The sequence below is a fragment of the Onychomys torridus genome, chromosome 14 (assembly GCF_903995425.1).
Source record: "Onychomys torridus chromosome 14, mOncTor1.1, whole genome shotgun sequence".
Lineage (NCBI taxonomy): Eukaryota > Metazoa > Chordata > Mammalia > Rodentia > Cricetidae > Onychomys > Onychomys torridus.
The window spans coordinates 55,857,286-55,881,180 of NC_050456.1; the positions used below are offsets into that span (position 1 = coordinate 55,857,286).

At 52.8% G+C, this 23,895-nt stretch overlaps 1 protein-coding gene across 2 annotated transcripts; it reads right to left on the reverse strand.

The window, feature by feature from the left end:
* Nucleotides 1–1,134: 1,134 nt before the first annotated feature.
* On the reverse strand, nt 1,135–22,013 carry Ism2 (isthmin 2). 2 transcript variants are annotated; one of them, XM_036206220.1, is made up of 6 exons: nt 21,812–22,013; nt 10,393–10,635; nt 8,217–8,574; nt 5,758–5,898; nt 5,405–5,488; nt 1,135–3,276 (listed from the first exon to the last, which is right to left on the reverse strand). In XM_036206220.1, the coding sequence occupies exons 1-6, from the start codon at nt 21,941–21,943 to the stop codon at nt 2,759–2,761; spliced, it is 1,476 nt and encodes a 491-aa protein (XP_036062113.1). In that variant the 5' UTR covers nt 21,944–22,013; the 3' UTR covers nt 1,135–2,758. The 2 variants fall into 2 exon arrangements, with proteins under 2 accessions (XP_036062113.1, XP_036062114.1); XM_036206221.1 differs by lacking the exon at nt 5,405–5,488.
* Nucleotides 22,014–23,895: the final 1,882 nt, after the last annotated feature.

The window sequence follows — 23,895 nt, forward strand, 5'->3', positions numbered from 1 at the left end:
CTTGTCCCCCTAAGCCTGCAGTCACCTGCACAGGGTCTCCTTCCCCTTAGCACAGCTTGAATCATCACTTATCTCATAGCTGATCGGCTACTCCCCTTCCCTGCCAGCCTCCCTCCCTCCCGATAACCTCTCTTTCCTTTCTTCAGGTTTCTCTCACCTGGGGCTTGACGTGGCAGCAATTTAGTGTGGCATTTAGAGTCCAGTAGACAAACCACTGGCTTTTGATTAGATTTGGATGATATTTAAGTGCCAAGATAAAAATTTTCTTAGAAAGGAGCTGAATGGACAGCGCCTATGGAGAGACGCTGGGATGTTTTGGGTTTTTTTTTTTTTTTTTTTTAAGTTTCTGCTAAAACATAATTAAAAGGAGCAGAAGGTGGCAGACCATGCCTGTGGCCCCAGCTATGCAGAAGAGGTGGATCACTTGCACTCAGGAGGCCAGTCTGCACAAGCCAGAAAGACCCCAGTTGGACACACACACAAAAATAGTCCTGTGCTCTGTGGATTGGTTACCGGGGCTTGAATCCAGGTTTTGGGGGGGGGGGAGTCTCGATATGTAACCCAAGATGCTCTCCTGGCCACCAATATTTTCTGCGGCTAGGCTCCCCTGCTCCCCTTGAGCCTGCTCGCAGCATTTCCAGACCTGTCAATCACACTTTCCTGCAGAAGGACCACGGGCAGAGCGGGGAGGGGGTCCTCTCAGCACATCATGCCCAGCTGCCCCAACAGTGATGTCTACCTTCTCCGCGGTGAACTTGTTCTTGGTCCCCCAGGGCAATTTTATTAGAACGTGAGGAACTAATACCTCTACCTCCTGAATCCATTCAAGTTGGTAAGTTGCTTTGATGTATAGACAGGGAGGTAGTTTAAAATCCACAACCCAGCCGGGCGGTGGTGGCACACACCATTAATCCCAGCACTTGGGAGGCAGGGGCAGTGGATCACTGGAGTTTGAGACCTGCGTGGTCTGCAGAGTGAGTTGCAGGAGAGCCAGGGCTACACAGAGAAACCTTGTCTCAAAAACCAACCAAACAAACAAACAAAAATAACCAACCAAACAACAACAAAAACCCTCATAGCCTTCCTGTCTCAGCCTCCCAAGGGCTAGGATTATAGGCATGCACTGAACTCCTTAGGGAACAGAGAGGAGGGAACCTGGCTCCTGCCTGATGACCCGAGACCCTCTGTTTTGACCCACTAATGTTCTACTCACACCGGAACATATTTAGATTGTTGTTTGGACCCAGACTGATATAACCTGCCATAACTCTCTGCCTTTCCACGAAATGTTAGGGATGACAGTGGGTGTCTGATAAGGGCACAGGCTACGGGAAAGTACAGGTGCACCTCTTGTGTCAGGTTGGACCCCCTCCAAGCTAATCTCTTGGAGAAGAGAGGTACCACTTCCCTGCAGAGTAAATGTGGTTTACCTGTGCATCGTAGATTTGGAGTTCTGGGCCTCTGGGTCTAGCCAGCTGCTAGACAGGCTCCAAGGAGGCCTGTTCTGGGTGTGAGCAGGCATACCTAATGGTGAGAGTCTGGTCCCTGCATTCAGAAAGCCCCAAGGGCAGCTGCTTTAGGAAAAGGAGTTGGCTTGGTTATCGCAAGCCCAGCCAAGAGGAGTTTGACCTGGGTGATAAGCAAGGGCCTCTACACCCTCCCTTCTTCCGGGCCCCAAATCCTTTCTCAAACAGTGTGTGAAAATAAAGTGCTTTACTGCTGAGGATTCTAGGACAGCTTCCAGACAGCTGTGGAGGGGGCTGGAACTCAAGTCCCCTGCCAAGTCCTTTTGGGGGGATTTGTGAATGGAGACAAAAACATTGGGGCTTCAAACATTTCAGCTCCAGAGAAGACAAAGAAGTGCGGGGTTGGGGGGGGGGATGAGAAGAGGCACAGGTGTGTTGGGAGCCAAAGGGCGCATCTCCGGACCCCAAGGCCAATTCCAGTGCTTCCGGTGGCGCCATGAGGGAGCTTTAGGTGGGCCGCTGCTGTGGGTACTGACACCACACATGGAACGTTGGGACTGTCTGTCCCGTCATATTCCTGGCTTAAAAACTACTACTGCCGCATGACACCCTCCTGAGCCCACCCGACGCCTGGCTGCCATGGCAGTGGCATCCTGCACATTTCCTTCCATCTGGGGACTGAACCAAGGAGAATGACCAGAAACAGCTGGTGGGTCCCTGCCTCAAATCAATGCCCGCCTCGGCTCAGCTGTCCTCTCAAGCCCCCACGACCTCACAGCATGGGACGAGGCAGAAGAGGCTGTGCGCCACCCATAGACAAGGAGGGGTGGTCACCCTGGTTCTGCTAACCCCAGCAGAGAGCAGCTGTAGGGTCAGATGAATGAACTGTGTGTCTCCCCCGCCCCCATGCTCTGCCTCAACGGGCCATAGGGTGTGTGGGTGGGTGGGTGGGGGGGGGGTCCGAGGGATTCACAGTAGATCCTGGGAACTTGGGTGCATCTGGAGCATCCTGTCTCAACCCTGAGCAGAGGGAGAGGCAGAAGGGCCCTGTTCTGCAAGAAAGGGAAAAGGACCCAAGCCAGACGGGGACAGCTCCTCCCCTTCAGACAGGACGCATTCCCTCACACACCCTCCAGCTTTCTCACCAATCCTTGAGATACCTGGGCTCTCCTGACTCAGGGTCACAGGAGGGGGTGTGCAGGCCGCCAGATGGCCTCTCAGATGAACCCTAACACTTGCCCAGTGCCCAGCCGGGGCAGAGCGGGACAGAAGGACCATTCTCTAAGCCCTCTTCAGTACTCTTTGGCCTCCTGCAGCTGAGCCAGGTACTCTTCCTCCGGTGGGTTGTCTGCGCAGGCCCGGCCATTGTTGGGGGGACGCACGGTGTGGTAGCGACTCCAGTCCCCCTTACACAGGATCCATGGCAACCTATCTACCTTGAAGTGCAGCTCAGGTGAAAAGTCGGTGCTGACGAGGTCGGGGGCTCCAGCCCCCTTGCCTCGGGTCAGCAGCCGACTGCCTGCGTCATAGCAGCAGTGCTGGGCGGCCAGTGTGCTGCTCTTCCCCGACAGCATGGAGCGAAGGCAGAAGCGCGCTGTGGGCTGGTAGATGTCCAGGCGCTCCCGCGGGCCGCTGGCATCCCGCCACTGGAAGCTGCGACCCTGATGCTCATCCCGCAGGCTCACAGCCCTGTACACGGCCTCCAGCGGGTACGCGCATGGGCAGCTGGGCAGGTCCTGGAGCACTTGGCTCAGGTACCTAGCTAGGAACTCACTCTTGCAGTTCAGCCACTTCTCACAGCTGTCCACATCTGCAGAGGGTAAGGAGGCACAGGGAGAGAGGGCTGATCAGAGGTGCCTGCCCGCACTATGGTAGGGAGGAGACCGATGAAGGCCAGTCACGTGGAAGTCCAAGCCCCCAGCTGGGGCAAAAGCTCGGCTCAAGGAGGGCCTCTGGGTCAGAAGTAGGACTCAAGAAAGATATAATAAGCACAGAAAAGGGACGCCCCTCACCATCCAGGCACCTGAAGCAGGAAGCTATGGCTCAGAAGAGACATTAGCTTTGGGCTGGCAGCCCTCTGTGGGACACTGGCATCATCTCTTTAGGTTCTGGGCTGTGGGAAAGACCTTGGGATCACGGAAGGGGGTTGGGATAAGTGGGAATGTGACAGGGACAAGTTTTGTTTGTTTGTTTGTTTGTTTTGCTGTTTTTGTCCCACAAGGCAGGGTCTCAGATTCCAAGCTGGCCTCAAACGCGCTGTGTAGCTAAGGATGGCTTCGAACTTCTGATCCTCCTGAGTCCATCTCCCAAGTGCTAAGCTTGCTGGCACCCACTGCCATGCCCAGTTTATGCCCTGCTGGGACTGAACCCCGGCTCCAGGAGTGCTAGGCAAGCTTTCCATCAACTGAGCTACATCTCCAATGAAGGATGACAGCTTTGTTTTGCTTCTCACTTTTCGTTTTATGTGCGTGGGTGTTTGCCTACACGTATGTCTGTGTATCACGTATGCACAGAACCCATGGAGGACAGAAGAGTATGTCAGGTCCTCTGGGACTGAAGCCCCCGCCATGTGGGTGCTGGAAATGGAACCTTGGTCCTCTGGAAGAGCAGCCAGTGCTCTTAACAGTTCAGTCATCTCTCCAGGCCCAAAAGACAACAGGTTGTTTTTTTATTTTTTGTTTTTTGTTTTTTTTTTCCTTTGTCTATTTGTTTGAAACAGGGCTTCTCTGTGTAACAGCCCTGGCTGTCTTGGAACTTGCTTGGGACAACAGTTTTTTAACCAAAAAACATTTCTATGTTTTTACTAGTCTGTTCTCCTCCTCTCCTTTTTCCTTCCTTCCTTCCTTCCTTCCTTCCTTCCTTCCTTCCTCCCTCCCTCCCTCCCTCTCTCCCTTCCATCCTTCCTTCCTAAAGGAAACAAGGTCTCATGTAGCCAAGGCTACCCTTGAACTAATCAACTTGCTTCCATCTGCTGATCAATAATTCTCCTCCTCCTCCTCCTCCTCCTCCTCCTCCTCCTCCTCCTTCATTTATTTTTTGTTGTTATTTCCCCAGACAGAGTTTCTCCTTGTAGCCCTGACTACCCTGGAACTCACTCTGTAGCCCAGGCTGGCCTCAGACTCAGAGATCTGCCTGCCTCTGCCTCCCGAGTGCTGGCATTACAGGCATGCTTCGCCACCGCCCGGCTGCTGATTCATTCTTAACTGCCTTTCTTAGGGCACAGCCCTTGGTGAATTGCTCAGCTGTTGTGAGCTTCCTGCTGCTCCCGATATCCGCTGACTCCTCCCCTCTCTCCCTGCACACAGACAAAGCGACCCTTTCCTTCTGGTTCTCAGACCTTCACACTGTACTTTGTAATGCTGGCCTCATGCAGGCCCCGTGCCCCCCAGGAGACCTGACCTCTCTGAGGACAGATGCCAGGCCTCCTCCGGGAAGCCTCAGCCTTCGAGCAGGCCCAGGTACATGACACAAATTCCGGAAGCTTCCATGTCACTTTGTAGAATTTAGACTCGTGAGCCAGGCCTCTGGGGGTGCAGGTGAGGCCCAGGAGCACCAACAGGGAGTGTGCAACCAAAGCTCGGCCTATGCTCGGCCTATGTCCCCCTGCTCTCATGGAGCATCCCTGGACACTGGAACCCTGGCTCATTCTGACAGGTACCTCCCTAGACAGTGTCTGCCAGGGGCCTCCAAAGAATAACCAAGGAGTAGAAGCAGAAGCCCTCTCTTTCCCTTACCCCCAGCATCCCCTAGCTCTGGGGTTCCCTTCAAGACCCCCTCCCTGGTAGGAGCCTGGAGGTAGGCAAGGATACTTGGTTACAATCTCTCCCGTCGTGGGATAGTGTGCTCAGTGACTTGGGCTGCACAGTGATGCCCCGTCCTCCCAAGAGAGAGGCTCCCCAAGACCCAGCAGCAAGGTCTAGCCCCCCTCCCCCACTAACCTGGATCAAGCATTTCCGTAGCATTGTGGGCTAGGGGCTGCCAGCCCTCACTGGGAAAGCCCAAGGTGTGCTCGTCTCCGGTGCCTTTGGGAAGAGAGGAGGCCAGGCTGGTGGCGCCCCAGGGCACCTCTGTGCTCCCGATAGGGAAGCCCAGGTGCCCTCACTAGGTTCTCGGTGCCCACAGCATCTGGGACAGGCCTGGGACAGGACCACCATATTCGTGAGCTTCCCATACCGGTCTCCGAAGCCCACCCCTCCTCCAGACATCCCATTTTCACATTCTCAGGGAACCAAGCTCACAGTGTGAGCCAATATTAGCCACACTCTGGTGCAGGGGCCGTTGCTCATCTCACCAGGACAGGGGGCCAGGTCGCAGACGCGGGACTCTGTGGCAGTACAGGCGTAGCCGCAGGGCCGAGTTCTCTGCTGGCTGCCGCTGCTGCAGCTCCCACTGCAGGGAGACCAGGAGCTCCACTCCTCCTGAGGCTCATAGTCTGGGTGGAAGTAAAGGACCAGGATGAGTGTACTCAGCCCCCAGGGCACACTCCTGCCGATCAGCAAAAGGCACCCCTTTATCCCTGGCCAATGTACGGGCAGAATTGGATTCCAGCCCCACCCGTCCCCTCAGCTAGCCGTCCTTGCAGAGTGAACAAACAGTCTGTGCAAATGCGTTAGGAGGTCCTATGGAGACGGAACAAATTCTAACCACCCACTGTGTCAGCACGGGGGGGGGGGGGGGATACCTGGGGCGAGAAGCCACCAGCCCGCTATCAGTGTGACCCTAGGCAAGTTCCTTATACTCCTGAGCTAGGGTTTTTATGTCCATCAAAAAGGCGAGGAACAGCGGGGTCGACAGTGCTTATCTAGCTTGGATACAGCCCTGGGTTCCATCCCCAGCACCAGGTCTGGTGGTGAATGCCTGCCATCTCGGCCGTGGGGACGCAGAGGAAGAAGGATGAGAAATTCAAGATCACCCCCCTGACTATACATTAAGTTCGAAGCCAGCCTGGGCCTCAGGATACTCTTGTCTCAAATAATAACAAAGAGAAGTCAGTCAGAAACCAAGGGTGGCAATACTTTCCCAGCTCTGGGATTATTAAAGCTTCTCCTGATTCCCCTTCTTTATCTGAGAGAACGCAAACACCCAGGCCCAGGCCTGTACTCTGAGTGGAGCCCTGCAGGTCTGGCACACTGGTTCTCTCCAGCTTCCAAGGCAGGCCTCAGGCCAGCTGGCGCCAAGAGTTGGAGGACGATGAATGGGAGGGAAAGCTGAGACTCCCGAAAGGTCTGTTTACATCAGTTTAGGAAATTGGGAAGAGCTTGTCAGGACTTAAGTCTTAATCCCTTGGCCCCACAGCAGTCCGATAACAAGACCCCGGGGCTTCCGGCAGAGTGAGCGAGACTATGTACTCAGAGGCAAAGGGAAGCAAGACATGAAAAGCACAAATTACCACCCCAGCAGGAGGGGTAAGCAGAGCCAGGAAGCTCTTTATCACTTGCTGACACTTTATGTGCGTATTTTTGGTGAATGTATGTGTGTGGCATGAGCGCCTGTGTGTTCACGTATGTGGAGGAACACATGGTTGGGGGGGTACGTGTGTACCTGTGTGGGTAGGCCCAAGGTTGAAATGGGGTATCTTCTTCTGGTAACTTTCTACCTTACATACTGACACAGGGCTCCTTGCTAAACCCAGAGCTGGCCACACAGCTACTGTGGCCAGTCAGCTTACTCTGGGGATTGCCTGTCTCTGCCTCCGATGTACTGGGAATACAGGTGGGCTGCCACTCAACTGGCTTTTTGTTTTTCGAGACAGGGTCTCTCTGTGTAGCCCTGGCTGTCCTGGAACTCACTCTGTAGACCAGGCTGCCCTTGAACTCACAGAAGAGATCCGGCTGCCTCTGCCTCCCCAAGGGCTGGGATTAGAGGTGTGCGCCTCCATCTCCTGTCTTTTTTTCTCCGTAAGAGTTGAACTCTAGGGCTGGAGGGAAGGCTCAGAGGGTAAGAGCACTGGTTGCTCTTCCAGAAGACCCGGGTTCAGTTCCCAGCACCCTCACGGTAGCTCACGACTGTCTGTGGCTCCAGTTCCAGGGAATCTGGCACCCTCACACAGACATACATACATGTAGGTAAAATACCAATGCACATAAAGTAAAACAAATATTTTTTTTTTTAAAAAAGAGTTGAACTCTGGTCCTCATATTGCATTTCAAATGTTTCAGCCCTTGAACCCATCTCAATAGCCCAGCTGTTTTATTTTTTGAGGCAAGGTCTCAAGGGAGCTCGGGCAGGCCTGGAACTCGCTACATAGCCCAGGCTTGCCTCTAACTCTCAGTCTCCTGCCTCAGCCTCCTGAGTGCTGCTGAGGCTGGGGTTGTATACCACCCTACCCAACTATATATAAGCTTGTTCATTTACTCTTAACACCCAACCCCACTTCATTTAGATACATGATTACTGTTTCACAACCTCAAAATGAGATTCATTTTTGCAAACGGTCAAACGTTGTACTTTCCAGTTTTTTGTTTTGTTTGTTTTTTTAGAAACTGACACATACAAGTATTTATGCTACTAAGCAGCTTTTGCCTTAGAGGCGCTCAGGGATGTTGTGCAAGTCAAGTGTTGGAGGGGAAATTTTAATTCTAGCACTGTTACGTTGGAGCTTTCAATAGTAACTGCAGAGGTCCAGGCTGCTGGCCTGCCCAGGTCTCCTGGCCTGGGAAGCTCTCCTCTTCCTCCCTCTCCCCCTCCAACCCATTCCCACTCGGGACCCTGTAGGGCAATAGCTGAGGATGCCAAGCCAGGCCCACTCACCATAACTGTCTGGCTCCGTGAAGTCCTGAGGACCCAACCAGCCATAGTCCCAGTTGTCTGTGGCCCCACTGGACCAAGGCTCCTCCTCCTCCTCCTCCTCTTCACTGCCCTCCTGGTTCTCACCATCACCATACTCGACAGCATAGCCCTTTTCCTCTTCCTCCCCCACTTCCCCGGGGGCTGTGTCTTTGAGGCCGGGGTCTCCTTCTTCCCCTTCCTGGTAACCCCAGAAGAGGGGCCAGAAGAGCTCCCTGGTGGGCCACCAGCTAGGGGCATGCAGGGGCCAGACACTGCTGGGTTCAGGAGGCAGGTCCATCTCCACCTCAGCCTGGGGGTCCTGCACCACCTCGATGGTCACCTGTGGGAAGGACAGGCATGAGCCAGCCTGGCAGGCTCGGCAAAGGACCCCAAAGAGAAGATGGGTTTGAATCAGAAGCCAAGGCCCGTCTTGCCACGGAGCCTGCTCTCTTCCCTGCCTGATCTTGGCCTCTCAGGGAACAAAGGGCATTGGCTAGGACCTCCTCAGTGTCAGAATCACCTGGATGTAGCCGAACTGGGGTGGATCCAGCAGGTGCCACGCCCACTAGTTTAGGAGAAGCTGTTTAGAATTCTGCCTCTACCACACATGGGCTGGCTGGCCTCAGGGACCAGAGAAAGCCTAGAGTAGGGTTGGGGATGAGACATCATGCGTCAGACCCCCCCAGAGTACCCTCTGTTGGTACAGTGTTCCAACTGTACCAATCATGTAAATTAAATTAAATTAAATTAAAACCTAACCACTGCCACGAATGTGAACTTTAAAAACATTATTCTCAGGTACTTTCAAATAATAGGAGATCACAGAACAAAATTGGAGGGGGGGACGACAGAAAAATACAAAGAAGAAAATGAGCCAGATGTGGTGGTGCACACCTTTAATCCCAGCACTCAGGAAGAAGAGGCAAGCAGATCTCTGAGTTCGAGGCCAACTGGTCTACATAAAGAGACTGTGTCTTGCAAACAAAATCCAAGTATCACCTACATTACATCACTAGCCGAGACACTTGCAATTTTTGTGTGTACATGTTATTTTAATACAGGTAGACAGGCAGACTCAAAATAACTGTACACTGGTCTGCACTTTTGTTGTTGTTGTTTTGTTTTGAGACAGGGTTTCTCTGTAGTTTTGGTGCCTGTCCTGGATCTCGCTTTGTAGACCAGGCTGGCTTCGAACTCACAGAGATCCACCTGCCTCTGCCTCCCAAGTGCTGGGATTACAGACATGCGCCACCACCGCCCGGCCCAAACAATTCTTGTTTTGTTTTTTTGTTTTGTTTTGTTTTTTTTTTTTTTTTTCGAGACAGGGTGTCTCTGTGTAGCTTTGCACCTGTCCTGCATCTCGCTCTATAGACCAGGCTGGCCTCGAACTCACAAAGATCTGCCTGGCTCTGCCTCCTGAGTGCTGGGATTAAAGGCATGCACCACCACCACCACCTGGCTAATTCTTGTTTTTTTGTTTTTGTTTTTGTTTTTTGTTTGTTTGTTTGTTTTTGTTTTTCAAGACAGGGTCTCTCTGTAGCTTTGGAGCCTGTCCTGGACTAGCTCTGTAGACCAGGCTGGCCTCGAACTCACACAGATCCACCTGCCTCTGCCTCCCGAGTGCTGGGATTACAGGCGTGCGCCACCACCGCCCAGCATGGTCTGCACTTTTAAGCAGCCTTTGTTTCTTTTGCTCAAAGTATTCTGCTCTGTAAACAGTCAAATCTGCTATTCTTGAAGATTCAGGATAGGCTGTAAAGGACACTGCTCCACTCTGCCTGGCTTCCCTGAAACACCCCTCTGAGGGCTTTCCCATGCTCCAGCACCACCACCACCCCCATTCCAAACTGAACCCCTTTTCTGCATGCAGTAAGGTTTTGGGGCCAAGAGGGGGTCACATGTGTAGGTCATTCCAGCAGGTCTTCACCACATTCCAGGACCCTCGGCAGTACCGGGGCAGGGTGTCCGAGTTTGCTGGATTTGTCTCTTGCTACATCCAGGGTCAAGGCTCAGGAGCCAAGAGACTTTCTAGCAAGGAGAGAGGCTATACGAGGAGTCCACTGTCTACACAGCCGCAGAGGGATAAGAATGAGGCTCAGTCATCAGCCTAGCACCCCTACAGAGGTCCCCTAGACAAACACCTCCTCTACAGTCTCACCTGGATATTGGGGTTTGGGGCACTCAAGTCTGTGTTGGCCAATCCTGGCAGCTTCTGCAGCTCCAGCAGCAGGGGTGTGTGCTTCAGGGTCCTGGGAGGCGTGGCTGTACCCAGAGTCAGAGCTGCTGGTTCGGGGAGGGTCTGACACCTGGGCTGGCATGGTTCTGCCCGTAGATGGTTTCCAGCAAATCCTGGTGTCTCCTCCTTATCGTGGGGAGAGCCGGGATCTGAGACAGGTGAGGCCTGGGGAGAGAGGAAAGGTGGAGTGTGGTGGTACTGTGTTCCCCAAAATATTGTGCACCCTAATAAATTTATCTGGGGTCAGAGAACAGAACAGCCACTAGATACAGAGCCAAAAATGGTGGCTAGAAAATGAGTCAGAACAAGCCATAGCAGAAGCCGGGCGGTGTTGGTGCACGCCTTTAATCCCAGCACTTGGGAGGCAGAGCTAGGCAGATCTCTCTGTGTGTTCAAGGATACAGCCAGCCTGGAGACACACACCTTTAATCCTAGGGAGTGACCGCAAAAAGAGAAAGATATATAAGGCGTGGGAAGACCAGAAACTAGAAGCCATTTGGCTGGTTAAGGATTTGGCTGGTTAAGCATTCAGACTTTGGAGCAGCACAGTTCAGCTGAGATTCATGTGGATGAGGACTCAGAAGCTTCCAGTCTGAGGAAATAAGACCAGCTGAGGAACTGGCGAGGTGGGGAAGCTGTGGCTTGTTCTGTCTCTCTGATCTTCCAGCGTTCACCCCAATAACTGGTCTCGGGTTTGATTTTATTACTAAGACTTTTAAGATTCCTGCTACAGTGGAGTAACTAAGATCAGAATCTATCCCATGTGCCCTGGAAGGGACTGGGCAAGGGAGGCAGGAGCCCTGGGTCTGGCTGTACCACACACTTGCCTGTAACAGAGAACATGTGGAATATGTGTTTGGAAAGTTTTAAGGGCCCTAGTGGATAGGTTGGGGTACAGCCAGGCAGAAGATGAACTATGTTCACAAAGTGGTCTTTTTTTAAGCCCTTTTTTTTAAAACACTGTGTGTGTGTGTGTGTGTGTGTGTGTGTGTGTCTGCCATACAGTACTCTAGTGCATATGTGGGGATCAGAAAGGGAATTTTCAGGAGTGGGTTCTATTTTTCCATGTGGACTCCGGGGCTGAAGCTCAGGTCACCAGGTTTGACAGCAATCCCCTTATCTAGTGAGCATCAAACGCTTTTGATGGCAGAGGCCTCAGGGGGCAGGGATGCACTACACAGCCCGGCTCAACACACTCACGTATTCTACAGACGAAGAGGCCCAGACAGAGGAAATAGCTACCCACGACAGTAGCTCCGAAGTGCTGTTTTAGACGCCCCAGACCCTTGTCTCTACCTACTCCATATGTGTGTCCCCCCCACCTCCAAAGAGCAGAAAGGTTCCCAGGGAAGAGCCTGTTCACACTGGGATGTGGCCAGCCAGCCTGCTCCTTCCCCTCAGCGTAACCAGACAAGGCAAATTCCTTGGCATCCCCTCTTGCCTGCTGGGCCTTGCACCTCTTTCCTTTCAGTCTGCTCGTGTAACTGTCTGTCAGCCAGTCCGCCCTCACCAGTTGCTGTCCTGGTACCTATCCAAGTCACTGCTCTATTGCTGTGAAGAGACGCCATGGCCAAAGCAACTTTCATAATGGAGAACATTTCACTGGGACCGGCTTACAGTTTCCGAGGAGGCTTAGCACATCATCATCATGGTGGGTAGCATGGCAGCAGGCAGAAGGTATGGTGCTGGAGAAGCAGCTGAGAACTCACATCCTGATCCACAGGCTCAGAGAAAGAGAAGCTGGGCCTGGTGTGGGCTTTTGAAAGCTCAAAGTTCACCACCAGTGACACGCCTCCTCCAAGGCCACACCTGCTCCAACAAGGCCACACCTCCTAATCCTTCTCAAATAGTGCCACCCCCTGCATTCAAATATGGGAGCCTATGGGGCCACTCTTTTTTCAAGCCACCACAGTGGCTATCAAAGGCAGCACTATCCTTTGTCAGCTGAGACAGTGAGGGGAAGGAGCCCCTGAGTATTCCTAGCAGCTCCTCAGAATTCACCTCAGATGGTAGACATTATTAGGCAGTCTATGTCCACTACCTATTTCTGCTCCCCAGGGACCATGGCAAGGCAGGGGGAGGGCCTTCCAGAGATGTCTTTGTGTGTCCTGCTCAGGCCACAGCCTTGCCCCTGCCCACCTTGTCCCTGGTGCAGGAGAGGGCAATTGCTTCTGAAAAAATCAGGTAAGAATGGACCCAACGGCCAGTTCCACTTTCTACCAAGGCCTTCAACCTGTGAAGTGCCCTGCAAAATGAGAATGAGAATTTCTACAAAGAAGGCTTAGAATCTTCTTTCTAGACAGGTCCACAGCATTTACTGCGTAGTGGGCACTATCTGTGTGAATGTGTGTGAGTGTGTGTGTGTGTGTGTGTGTATGTGTGCAGTTGCACATGCATGCACGCTTGTGGAGGCTGGAGTATAGCTTTGGCTATCATTCTTCAGATGCAATGTGCCTTTGAAAAATATTTTCTTTATTTTATATGGATGGGTGTTTTGCCTGCCTCTGCCTCTTGAGTACTGGGATCAAAGTGTACACCACACACCTGGCCTTATAAAGCATTTTACCAACTTAACACCCCAGCCTCCCAGGCATTATTCTAACTACATACATTTATTTGTTTATTTATTTATTTATTTGTTTGTTTGTTTGTTTGTTTGACAGGGTCTCATGTAGCTGAGGCTGGCCTTGAACACCTGACCTTCCTGCGTCTACCTTACAAGGGTGTGCCACCATACTTGTTTTTATGTGGTGCCAGAGACTGATCCCAGGGGCTTCACATATGCTAGCTGAGCAGTCCACTCCCTGAGCCACGCTCCCAGTCTCCCAAATATTCTGTTGCTCATTTCATCTTCCTAACAATATCTACAGATGCCGGGCAGTGGTGGCGCACGCCTTTAATCCCAGCACTTGGGAGGCAGAGCCAGGCCGATCTCTGTGAGTTCAAGGCCAGCCTGGGCTACAGAGCGAGATCCAGGACAGGCATCAAAACTACACAGAGAAACCCTGTCTTGAACACCCCTCCCCTGGAAAAAAAAAAAACAACAACAAAAAACTATTATCTACAGGCAGGTACTAGCTCCCATGCTGTCTTTACAGACAACAGCTATGAAGGATGAAGGTACACAGAGGGCAAAAAACCTTCCTGAAGTCCCACAGATGTTTAGTAGTAGGGCCAGGATTTGAACCAGGCCCTCTGGGGCCAGGGTTCACACTCCTTGCCATCATGCTATATGACTACAGGTTGAGAATATTGAGTCTGTTCCTTTTCAATCTAACTGCTTAATCAGTTTAGATCTCTCTCTCTCTCTCTCTCTCTCTCTCTCTCTCTCTTTCTCTCTCTCTCTCTCTTATTCCTTCTCTTCTTGTAAAGTTGAAAACAGATTCAAACTCCGTCTCTTCTACTTAAATGTCCCTTTCTAGGGCCCAGAGATATCTGTCTCCAAGGCTCCTACACCAAACACCTCAGCTTAGGTCATCCCTCTGCCCTGTCAGCCTTGGGGAGCAGCCTCTTGCTGGGTCAAAGCACCATGGCCCGTGTGGATGGTGAAGAAGGGGGGTCCCCCTCTGCTGATGGATGCATCCGGAGACCTGAGCATCCCTGGTACTGCCTTCCTGGAGCACACCTCTGTAGCCCTGACTGTCCTGACTCTGCTGCAGCCTCAGTCACAGACAGGCAGTCGTGGGTGGCTTTGGTAGCTGGTCTGGATGCCCTTGTCACAAGTAGGAGGTAGTGAGGTACAGTGGTGAAGTTGTTTTCATCTGGGAACCATCAGCAAAGTCTGGAAACGTGAGTGATGGCGCTAATGGCCTGAGGTTTCTAGCGGCACCTAGTGGCCAGAGGCCAGAAATGCTGCCAGGCAGAAAGAATGCCCCAGGCCAGAAGATCCACCACTTTGGCTCAGCGGTTAAGAGCACTGGCTGCTCTTCCAGAGGTCCTGCGTTCAATTCCCAGCACCCACAAGGTGGCTCACCACCATCTATACTGAGATCTGGCGCCCTCTTCTGGCATGTAGGCATACATGCAACCAGGACACTACACAATAAATAGATCTTTAAAAAAAAAAATCCTCTATCAGTAGCAACCACCCGATCTGAACTCTGACCTTTGAATCCTCATCTACAGCACGGGTACAGTGCTAGCCCAGACCCTGCTATCCTGAAGGCATTCAGAACATTCCTCCTCATCCTTCCTGCCATCTCCTCTACCAGCTCCCGAGGACAACTAAGGCCAGGGGAAGCCCTGGTCTCGGGTCCTAGCTGCCCAGGCTGCCCTTCCTCCTTGATACACTCCAGGAGCCTCTTGCTCTGGAAAGAAGTCCCTGGGGGAAGTGTTGGGGGGTGCGTGGAAAGGGACAGAGAAGTCCTAGATGGGGGTCCCTCAGATGGTGGTTCCTGGAAGGTGACCCCAGGGGCACAGCAGGGACTGGAGGAGTGGGGCTGGGGAAGGGAGGCAGCTAACAGAATGTCACTGAGCGGGACCACAGAGGGCGACGGCGGGAGCTCAATACCAGTTGGCATCTTTGGGACCTGGGGTGGTGCCTGTTCTTCTGTTACCCCACAGGGGGAAGAGCTGGGGTGTGTTTCTACCAATTCCACCAGGCATTGGTAGATTTCAGGCTAGGTATGGACAGCTCTGGATAGACTCTCCATTAGTGAAAACAAAAACAAACAACCCCAGGCTGGGGCTGGAGAGGTAGCTTGATGCTTAAGAGCACTGACTGCTTTTCCAGAGGACCCGGGTTCAATACCCAGCACCCACACGGCAGCTGACAACTGTCTGTAACTCTGTAACTTCTATTCTCTGAGGGCATCAGGTACACATACAGTGCAGAGACATGCGTGCAGATAAAACACCCCGAACATAAAATAACGATGATGATAATAATGGACACTGACACCGGGAAGTAAGGTCAGGAAGGACACGAGCAGAACACCCAGAGTCCTGCCCTGTCACCAACCTCCAGTGCACCTGAGTTCCCAAGCCTGGGCTAAACTCTACTTGTTGGCTGCCATCCAACTATCGGTTCCAACCAAGAGCACCTTCTGCAGAGGCAGAAAGCTACCTTCTTTGTTCCCTGTACCCCCAGCTCCTCACAGTGGCTGATGTGTGTGCAGGAGCTCTGTAAGTCACTGCTGAGTGAGCAAATGAACCAGCAACCCTGAGAGGTGAACACAACCTCCTTTAGGTTAGTGCTCTAGAGGGTGAGGAGCTCTGGGAAGATCTCAGAAGTGGCAATAACCACACCAGGACACCCGGACTTGTGCATGACCACACACACACACACACACACAGACACACACACACACAGACACACACACACACACACACACACCTGGCTCATGCTTCCATGTTCACCATCTTCTCAGGCACATGGCTGGAGTCACATGACTTGACCTGGGTTCACATCCCAGCTTGCACACTTAACAGCTTTGTTCTGGGACAGCTATTGAATCTGCCCTTTGTGAAGCAGAGAAACAGCGGGGGTCCGTCTGAGAGGGTTGCTGAGTAGATGTCACCTTGTACCAGTACCCCAGAGGTGGTGTCAGGGCTCCAGTGAAGAGGGAAGACAGGTTGAGCGCACCCTATAGCACTCTCTTGTGGAGTCCTGTGGTGGTTTGAAAGAGAATGGCCCCCAAAGGGAGTGGCACCATTAGGAGGTGTGGCCTTGTTGGAGGAAGTGTGTCACTGTGGGGGTGGGTGAGCTTTGAGGTCTCTTTTTCTCAAGCTTCCCTCAGTGTGACAGTCAGTCGACTTCCGGTTGCCTCTGAGTCAAAGGTGTAGCACTCTCAGCTCCAGCACCACATCTGCCTGCACGCCGCCATGCTCCCCGCCATGACGATAATGGACTGAACCTCGGAAACTGTGAGCCACCCTAATGAAATGTTTCCTTTATAAGAGTTGCTGTGGTCTTGGTGTCTCTTCACAGCAATAAAAATCCTAACAATACAAAAAAATCCTTTACATTTTTTTATTATTTACTTACTTGTTTGTTTATTGATTGATTGATCGATCGATTGATGATTGATTGATTGAGACAGGGTTTCTCTGTGTAGCCCTGGCTGTCCTGGAACTCACACTGTAGCCCAGGCTGGCCTCAAACTCAGAGATCCACCTGCTTCTGCCTCCCGAGTGCTGGGATTAAAGGTGTGTGCCACTGTCCGGCCCCTTACATCTTGGCAGAGTCTGAGTAGGCAGTGCCCCCGAGGCCTCCGATACAGACCCTCCTGGCAGATGTACTCTCGTGCTCTGAGCCTCTGACTTGTTTAAGAGAATCTGTTCAGGGGGCTGAAGAGATGGCTGAGTTTGCTTCCCAGCACTCACGTAAGGCAGCGCCTAACCACTTGTGACTCCAGCTCCAGAGGATCCTGTCTGGCCTTCGAGAGCATCTGCAATCATATGCACATACCCCCACACAGAGAATTAAAGATAAAATAATCTTTAAAGAACATCTGTCTATAGCCAGGTGTGGTGGGGCACATCTGTAACCCCAGCATTTGGGAGACTGGGGTAAGAGGACCAAGGGCTCAAGGCTAGCCTGGACTACACAGTGAGACCCTGTCTCGAGAACAAATAAACAATCAATAAACAAACAAATCACACACACACACACACACACACACACACACACACACACTCCCTAGCATTGACCCAAGTGCTTCCAGATGGGATCACTATTCTGATCCCCTTCCCCACCACAGGGCCAACCCTGCCCACTGGCCTGTTTCCACCCCTTCTGTGCCTCAGGGGTTAGGAGCTTGTCCCATCCCAGAATCTGGTCGCAGCCGTAGGTCACTGTTGCCCTTCCTTGAAGCCCAGCTTCTGAGACCCAGGCCCATGCGCACAGAGCCTGACTGTACGTACACTCGGTTGCTTTGGCCTTGCAGAAGGTCTAGACACTCAGTCGTGGGGCCATGGGTAGGGGCATGGGACTGGGCTTCTCCTCTCTGCTTCCCTCCTGATTAGTACAGTCTGTTCTACTGCCCGCTCGGCACCCAGTGGGGACCTCCAAGCTCCTCAGCATCACAAGGGCACCTCTGGCAAAGTGCCCCGCTCCCAGTACAAGCCAGGCCTCATGGTGTGCCACCCAGGGCCCACTTAGGTTGACCGCTCTGCTCTTGCTGATGAGAGAGATTCCAAGGGCCCACGGCCATGCAGGCAGGCCTGCTGGGCAACTACATGGACTGGGTCTCTGAATTCCCACAACTACCCTTTGGGCAGGTCCTAACATCACCCTTGGGTCACAGATGAGGCACCAATGATCAGAGAAGTGAAGGAATGGCCTTTACCCAGCGTGGCATCTAAGGCATCAGTCAGGAAGGGGGTCTGCCCTCTGAACTCGTGCCTTGCTAACTCCAGATAGGACCTGTACCTCGGGTGTGCTGCCACTGCTCTATAGTGCTGAATGAGCAACACTCATTAGGACACATCTTCCTTTTATCTCTTGTCCCTTTTTATCATCATCATAATACTTATTGTTGTTATTGTTTGGAGAGAGGGTCTCAGGCAGTCTAGGCAGACCTCAGACTCAATATGTCTCCAAAAAAAAAAAATGACCTTGAACCTTTGATCCCCCTGCCCCTACTTCCAGAGTCCTGGGACTACAGGTAGGCATCACCATGTCTGGTTTTTTTGTTGTTGTTGTTGTTTTTGTTTTAAGATTTATTTATTATGTATACAGAAGAGGGCGCCAGAACTCATTACAGATGGTTGTGAGCCACCATGTGGTTGCTGGGACTTGAACTCAGGACCTCTGGAAGAGCAGCCATCTCTGAGCCTTTGAGCCATCTCTCCAGCCCACATGTCTGTTCTTTTATGCAGTGCTGGGAGTGAAATCTAGGTTTTTGTGCATACTAGGCAAGAGCTCTACCAACCTAGGCCTGTTTTGACCCTTGAAAGAGCACTTGGAGCGGGAAGGAGGGACCAACTGAGATCGGGCAGCTGAGATCCAGGCCCCATCCCCCATCCCTGTGCCTCCTTCTCTCCCTTAACCAGCTCTTCTTTGTCCCCCAGTGAGAGAGGGAGGGGGTCTGGGAGGCAGCCAGCTGCAGGAGGAGGCCTCGAAGGCAAGCCCTAGGCTTGGTACTACAACAGCCCCAGGTAGCTCCCTCCTTGACTAGTCAGTCGGGCCCCAGGCACAGAAGGGCCATTGCTAGGAAAACCCCTGCATCACCAGACTGCCCAACCCACACCGGAAGACCTTCCAAAACCCTCCCCTCTCCTACCGGGGGGGGGGGGGGCTGCCTTCCTGGGACAAGGGATGAGGAATGTGGGTGCTCTCCTCCCAGGTACATGACGCTGCAGGTTCGACAGGACTCCCAAGGTCCTTCCTCTGCATTCGGTTCCTTCTTCTGTCAAAGAGCTTCCTACCGCGGTGACCAGATCTGAGCGTCCGGGTGAACTTCTGGAGCCTGTGTCCTGTAGCACCCTCAAGGCCTCGGAGCCCAGAAGAGCTGCCCACATTTTTTTTTTTCTTCATCTAACTCCCTGCCACCCTGTCCCCTACTCCTCTCCTAACTTTCTCACACTTTCTCACACCTTGCTAGGGTGCCAGGGTGTCATAAAGTTGAGTCTGGATCCTGGCTTTCCACATACTAGGGCCTGGGTTAGTTACAGGGCCCACTATCTTGTTTCTGCCTCCCTACATGAGAATAAAGAGGCCAGCCTCAGTGAGTGCCTGGGTGGCATTTGTGTCTCAATGGGACAAGAGGCAGAGCTGTGGCCTACTGTGCCTGACTAGCTCTCAACACACCAGGCCCCTGCCCTTGGGAATGATTGAATGATTGTATCTTTGAGTCCAAAGGTTTCTTACTCAACACTCCAGTTCACAGAATGGATTCCTGAATCCATTTTACCGCGGAAGTAAACTGAGGCTCAGAGTCAGGCCCCCTGGAGTCAAAGGTGGCACAATTGGTTCTCCAAGTTCCTGATCCTTTTCGCCGTTGGGATTACAGGGGTGTTCACCTGCATCTGGCTCCAAGGCCTCTGGATTTCTCTGAAGTGGGGTTTCTCGGCAATGACCAGGGGGGCTAGGTGAAACACACCGGCAATCCCAGCAGTCAGGAGGCTGGGGTGGAATTGTCATCAGTTTAAGGCTAGCCTGGGCTATGAAGTGAATTCCAGGCTGGCCTAGACTTTAGGGTAAGAGTCTATCTCAGAAAAGCAGACACCCGCCCCCCTCCTAAATAACCAAACAAAATAAAATGATGCAGGCATGGGGTGGGATGTGTTTCTCTCAGGAAACAACTGGGCAACATCTGGCACTGCAACATCTGGTCACCATCAGATAAGCAGCTTGGGACATGCTATGTAAAGAGGTATCAACATCTTTCTGGAACATCTCTTCATGGCCGGCCTTGCTCCCACCTGTATTTACCATCTCTCTGATTTGGTTTTTCTTGTAGACAGGATCTTGCCACATAGCCAGGAATGACCTTCACTTTGTGGGTCTCCTGCCTCAGCTTCCTGAATTGTGGGATCACACCTTCTGATTTTAGTTGTGTGGAGCCACTGAGGGACCAGGTTATGGGACAGATCAGTTATTTCTGACTTGGCACTCGGGTCCCAGGGATAGCTGTCTGCATTTACTCAATAGGACCCTTCACTTGAAATTACAAATTTTGGAAACATACACCAATGTGTTTATGGGGATGATGCGGCCTCCTTTTTAACTGTTTGATTATTTATTTTTGATTTTTTTTTTTTTTTGAGACAGGGTCTCATCATGTAGCCTTGAACTTGGGGCAATCTTTCTACCTCCATCTCCCGAGTGCTAGGATTACAGATGAGCTCAGCCATAACTGGCTACCCCCCCTCTCTTTTAAACACAAGAAAAGTATCTAAGGTGAGTCATATGCTTAATGACACTCTGGACCAGACCCCTAGTCCCTAAATTCCAAGTCTGTTTTTTCTGGAGATTTTGTTGTCTTGAGACAGGGTCATCTCTTTAGCCCTGGCTGGCCTGGAACTCACAGAAAGCTGCCTGTCCCTCTGCCTCCTGAGTGCTGGGATTAAAGGTGTGTGCTGCCATGGCCAGCTGTGTTTAAGTATTTTTTTTTTTTAAAGAGTGTGGCAGGTTGTATCCTGGGCCTAAGGATATAATTCCGACTCTAAAGTAATGCTTCCCCTCATACTAAAACATACAAAAAGGATTTCAGCATGAAGTGATGAGTTAAACTAGGAACTACTAATGCCAAGAGAATGGAAATAAGGCCAGTTTAGTTTTTATTAATTTTATTCTATTTTGAGACATACACACTTGGTATGTAGCTGAAAATGGCCTGAGCGTCTCATCTTCATGCCTAAACCTGGGGGAATTAACAAGCCTGTGTCACCGTGCCCTACCCAGCCAATTTAATTTGCTCACCATCATTATCCTCAGGTTCACAGGGAGGCCGACCTCAAGTCTCTGGGTTTTGTCTGTTTGTTTTGTTGTTGTTGCTGTGGTTATTCTTTGTAGTTATTTCATTACTTTGTGTTTTCCCTTTTCTTTGAGACAAAGGTGGCTATAGAGGTCAGACTAGCCAGAAACTTTACATAGCACATACTGGCCTCAAACATGTGCGCCTCCTCCTTCGGGACCCTGAATGCTATTATTAACAGGTGTTCAGTGGTACATCCAGCTCAGAAACCCCTGCATCTGTCCACATCGGTGTTTCTCAACAATGGCCAGGTAGCTGTGGGTCCCCCAGGAAACATTTGACAGCGTCTGGCTCTACAGTAGTAGGGAACTGGTAAGCATCTTGCAAAACACAGGACAGCTACTACCCCCAGGCCTCAGAATGACAGCAGCTTTACTTCCAACCCTGTGATTTACAGGATACATTCCTATCAGGGGAAAGCGGGGAACCCGAGGAGAAAAAACGCCTTAGAGGTGGCAATGGCTTGTGATACTTAAGGGCCGTAGGACAAAAAGTTAAGGCAGGATCACCTGGCCCACCTCGGCAGCTCCCCAGGCCACCACGCCACAGAGCTGAGCTCAGCGCTCGGGAGTCTCCCCTCTTCACCCCGCATTGACTTCTCAGGACGGTGTGGCTGCGGGTGAGGTTCGCTCAGGGCGAGGAAGGGGTGCGGTGGGACCCATGAAGCTGGGCTACTGCAGAGCAGGCACCAAAGTCAACTTTCTCCTCCGCAGCTTGCGCGTTACGGCGCCTCCAGGGCTACCCGCCACGCGTCGGGAGCGTAAACTCCTGCGGGCTCAGTACACCCGGCCCGCATCACCGGTGGATCTCTGAGTTCGAGGCCAGCCTGGTTCCAGGACAGCCAGGGCTACACAGAGAAACCCTGTCTCCCCCGAAGGATCCAGCGCGCTCTGTCCCTCCAATCCCCAGTGATCGCTCACCTCCACCATCCTCGAGTGGCCGTGGGGTCCGGGAGCCCGCTTCCTCAGGGGTAGCCCTCGGCCGGCGGCCAGGAGCGCAGCCAACAGCATCAGGGCGCGCGGGAGCCGCGTTCGCACCGGCGGCGGCCGCATCGTCTCTCTCGGCGCGAGGCTGCTCCGCGGGAGCCGCCTGACTCGGGAGCGCGCGTTCGCGCCGCGCCGCGCCGCGAGCGGCGGGAGCGCGCTCTCGGGGGTAGGGGGTGGGATGGAGGGGGGAAAGGCGCGCGGCCGGTGAGCGCGGGTCCGCGAGCGAGGTCAGCGGCCCTGCTGCTGTCCCCCGCCCTCCCCCGAGGGGGCCCCTCGGCGCTCGCGGACTCGTCCGGGCTCCGCGGGGCGGCTCCTTTGATCTGGCGGCCTCCCCGCCCTCCCGTCCGCGCCGCTGTCGCCGTCGCGGCCCCAAGCGAATTCCTGTCCCGGGGAAGGTGCCGCCCGGCGCTGTGCGGGCCCCGTGCGCCCGCTGCCGTGGGGCGGGGAAGCTGCGGCGCCACCGTAGCGCTCCCCGACGGCGCGACGACGGCCACCAGCACTAGCCCGGGCCTCGCGGGCGGGCGGGCGGGCGGGGACGCGCGCGCGCGCGCGCGGCTGTCCGGCGGGGCGGCGAGCGGCGGGAGTCTCTGGAACGTAGGCAAAGGGGTGCGTGCAGCCCAGGTAGGCTTGCAAGGTTTGCGAGGAGGCTTTTGCAAGATGCCTCCGAGGAGAAACTCCCCGCACTGCGATCCCGGCTCGAAGTTCCCTTCCAGTTTTTAGGACGGTCAGAGCCAGGAGACTACACAAGCCACAGTCCCGGGACAGCCGGTGAGGTGGGGAAGGCTTGAGCGCAGGGGTCAGAGGATCTGCCCCGCAGCTGGTGTCGCTGATCATCGGGACCGCCCAGCCCCTTCTGCCAGACCCTCGGGTTGGGTCTTCACAGCGGACCCCTGAGCGACGACTTCTGATCAACTGAGGCATAGACCAGGAATCCGAGTGGTCTGGGTGGACGCAATCAAGGGGATGCCCACCTGGGATGGACGCAGGAGGGGAAAAGTGAACTTAGGGGACAGTGGAGAGGGTGGCCAGTATGCCCAGCGGCGGTTTACAACCGTTCAGGAGTAGCTGGGGCGGAGTGAAGTTCTTGCGCTGGGTTTTGTTTTTGTTTTTGAAATGACTCCCGTTCTCCACAGCAGCAGAGGGACGCTGCAGGGCACTGAATGGTGTGACGCATGGGTGACAGCCTGGGTCTGAGGTCAGGTCAAAGGGGCTGGATACTGGCAATTTCGCATGGTCCACCTAAGAAGATACCTGCCTGGTACATGACACATACTCAGGTGTTAGCCAACAGAACCCTAGCCTCTGAGCATCTTCTAAATCAAAACTGCGCTTACTAAGGCTAAAGGCAAGGCTCTAAAACCTTTTTGGTATAAACACTTTTACATCTACCCCCAATAGTTAGCCTTTTAGCTGTACTTTTGATACTTTCTACCAGATTAAATGTGACTTTGAAGATAATGAGCTTGTTTGTTCGTTCGTTCATGCATGCATGATGCACGCATGCATGCATTCATTCATATCTGTCTCCATGTCAATAACTGCTACTCTACTCCAAGCCCCACCTTCTCCTCTGGACTGTCCGAATAAAGGGGTCCTGCTGCACCCACTCTGGTCTCACCTTGCTCCCACCCCTCACTGCCATAGGACTGATATCTTCTCTGATTTTGACCAATTTCATTGAGGCACAGTTTACATAAAATAAAATATATCCATTTTTAGGGGCTGGAGAAACAGCCTTACCAGCGCCCACAACTGTAGTGGTTTGATTTTTTAAAAAATATTTATTTATTTATTATGTACACAGAAGAGGACGCCAGATCTCATTACAGATGGTTGTGAGCCACCATGTGGGTGCTGGGAATTGATCTCAGGACCTTTGGAAGAGCAACCAGTGCTCTTAACCTCTGAGCCATCTCTCCAGCCCTTGTTTTTTTTTTGTTTTGTTTTTTTTTTTCCGTTTTTCCCAAATGGACTCTTATTAGGTAGCTCTGGCTGTCAGAGATCCACCTACCTGTTCT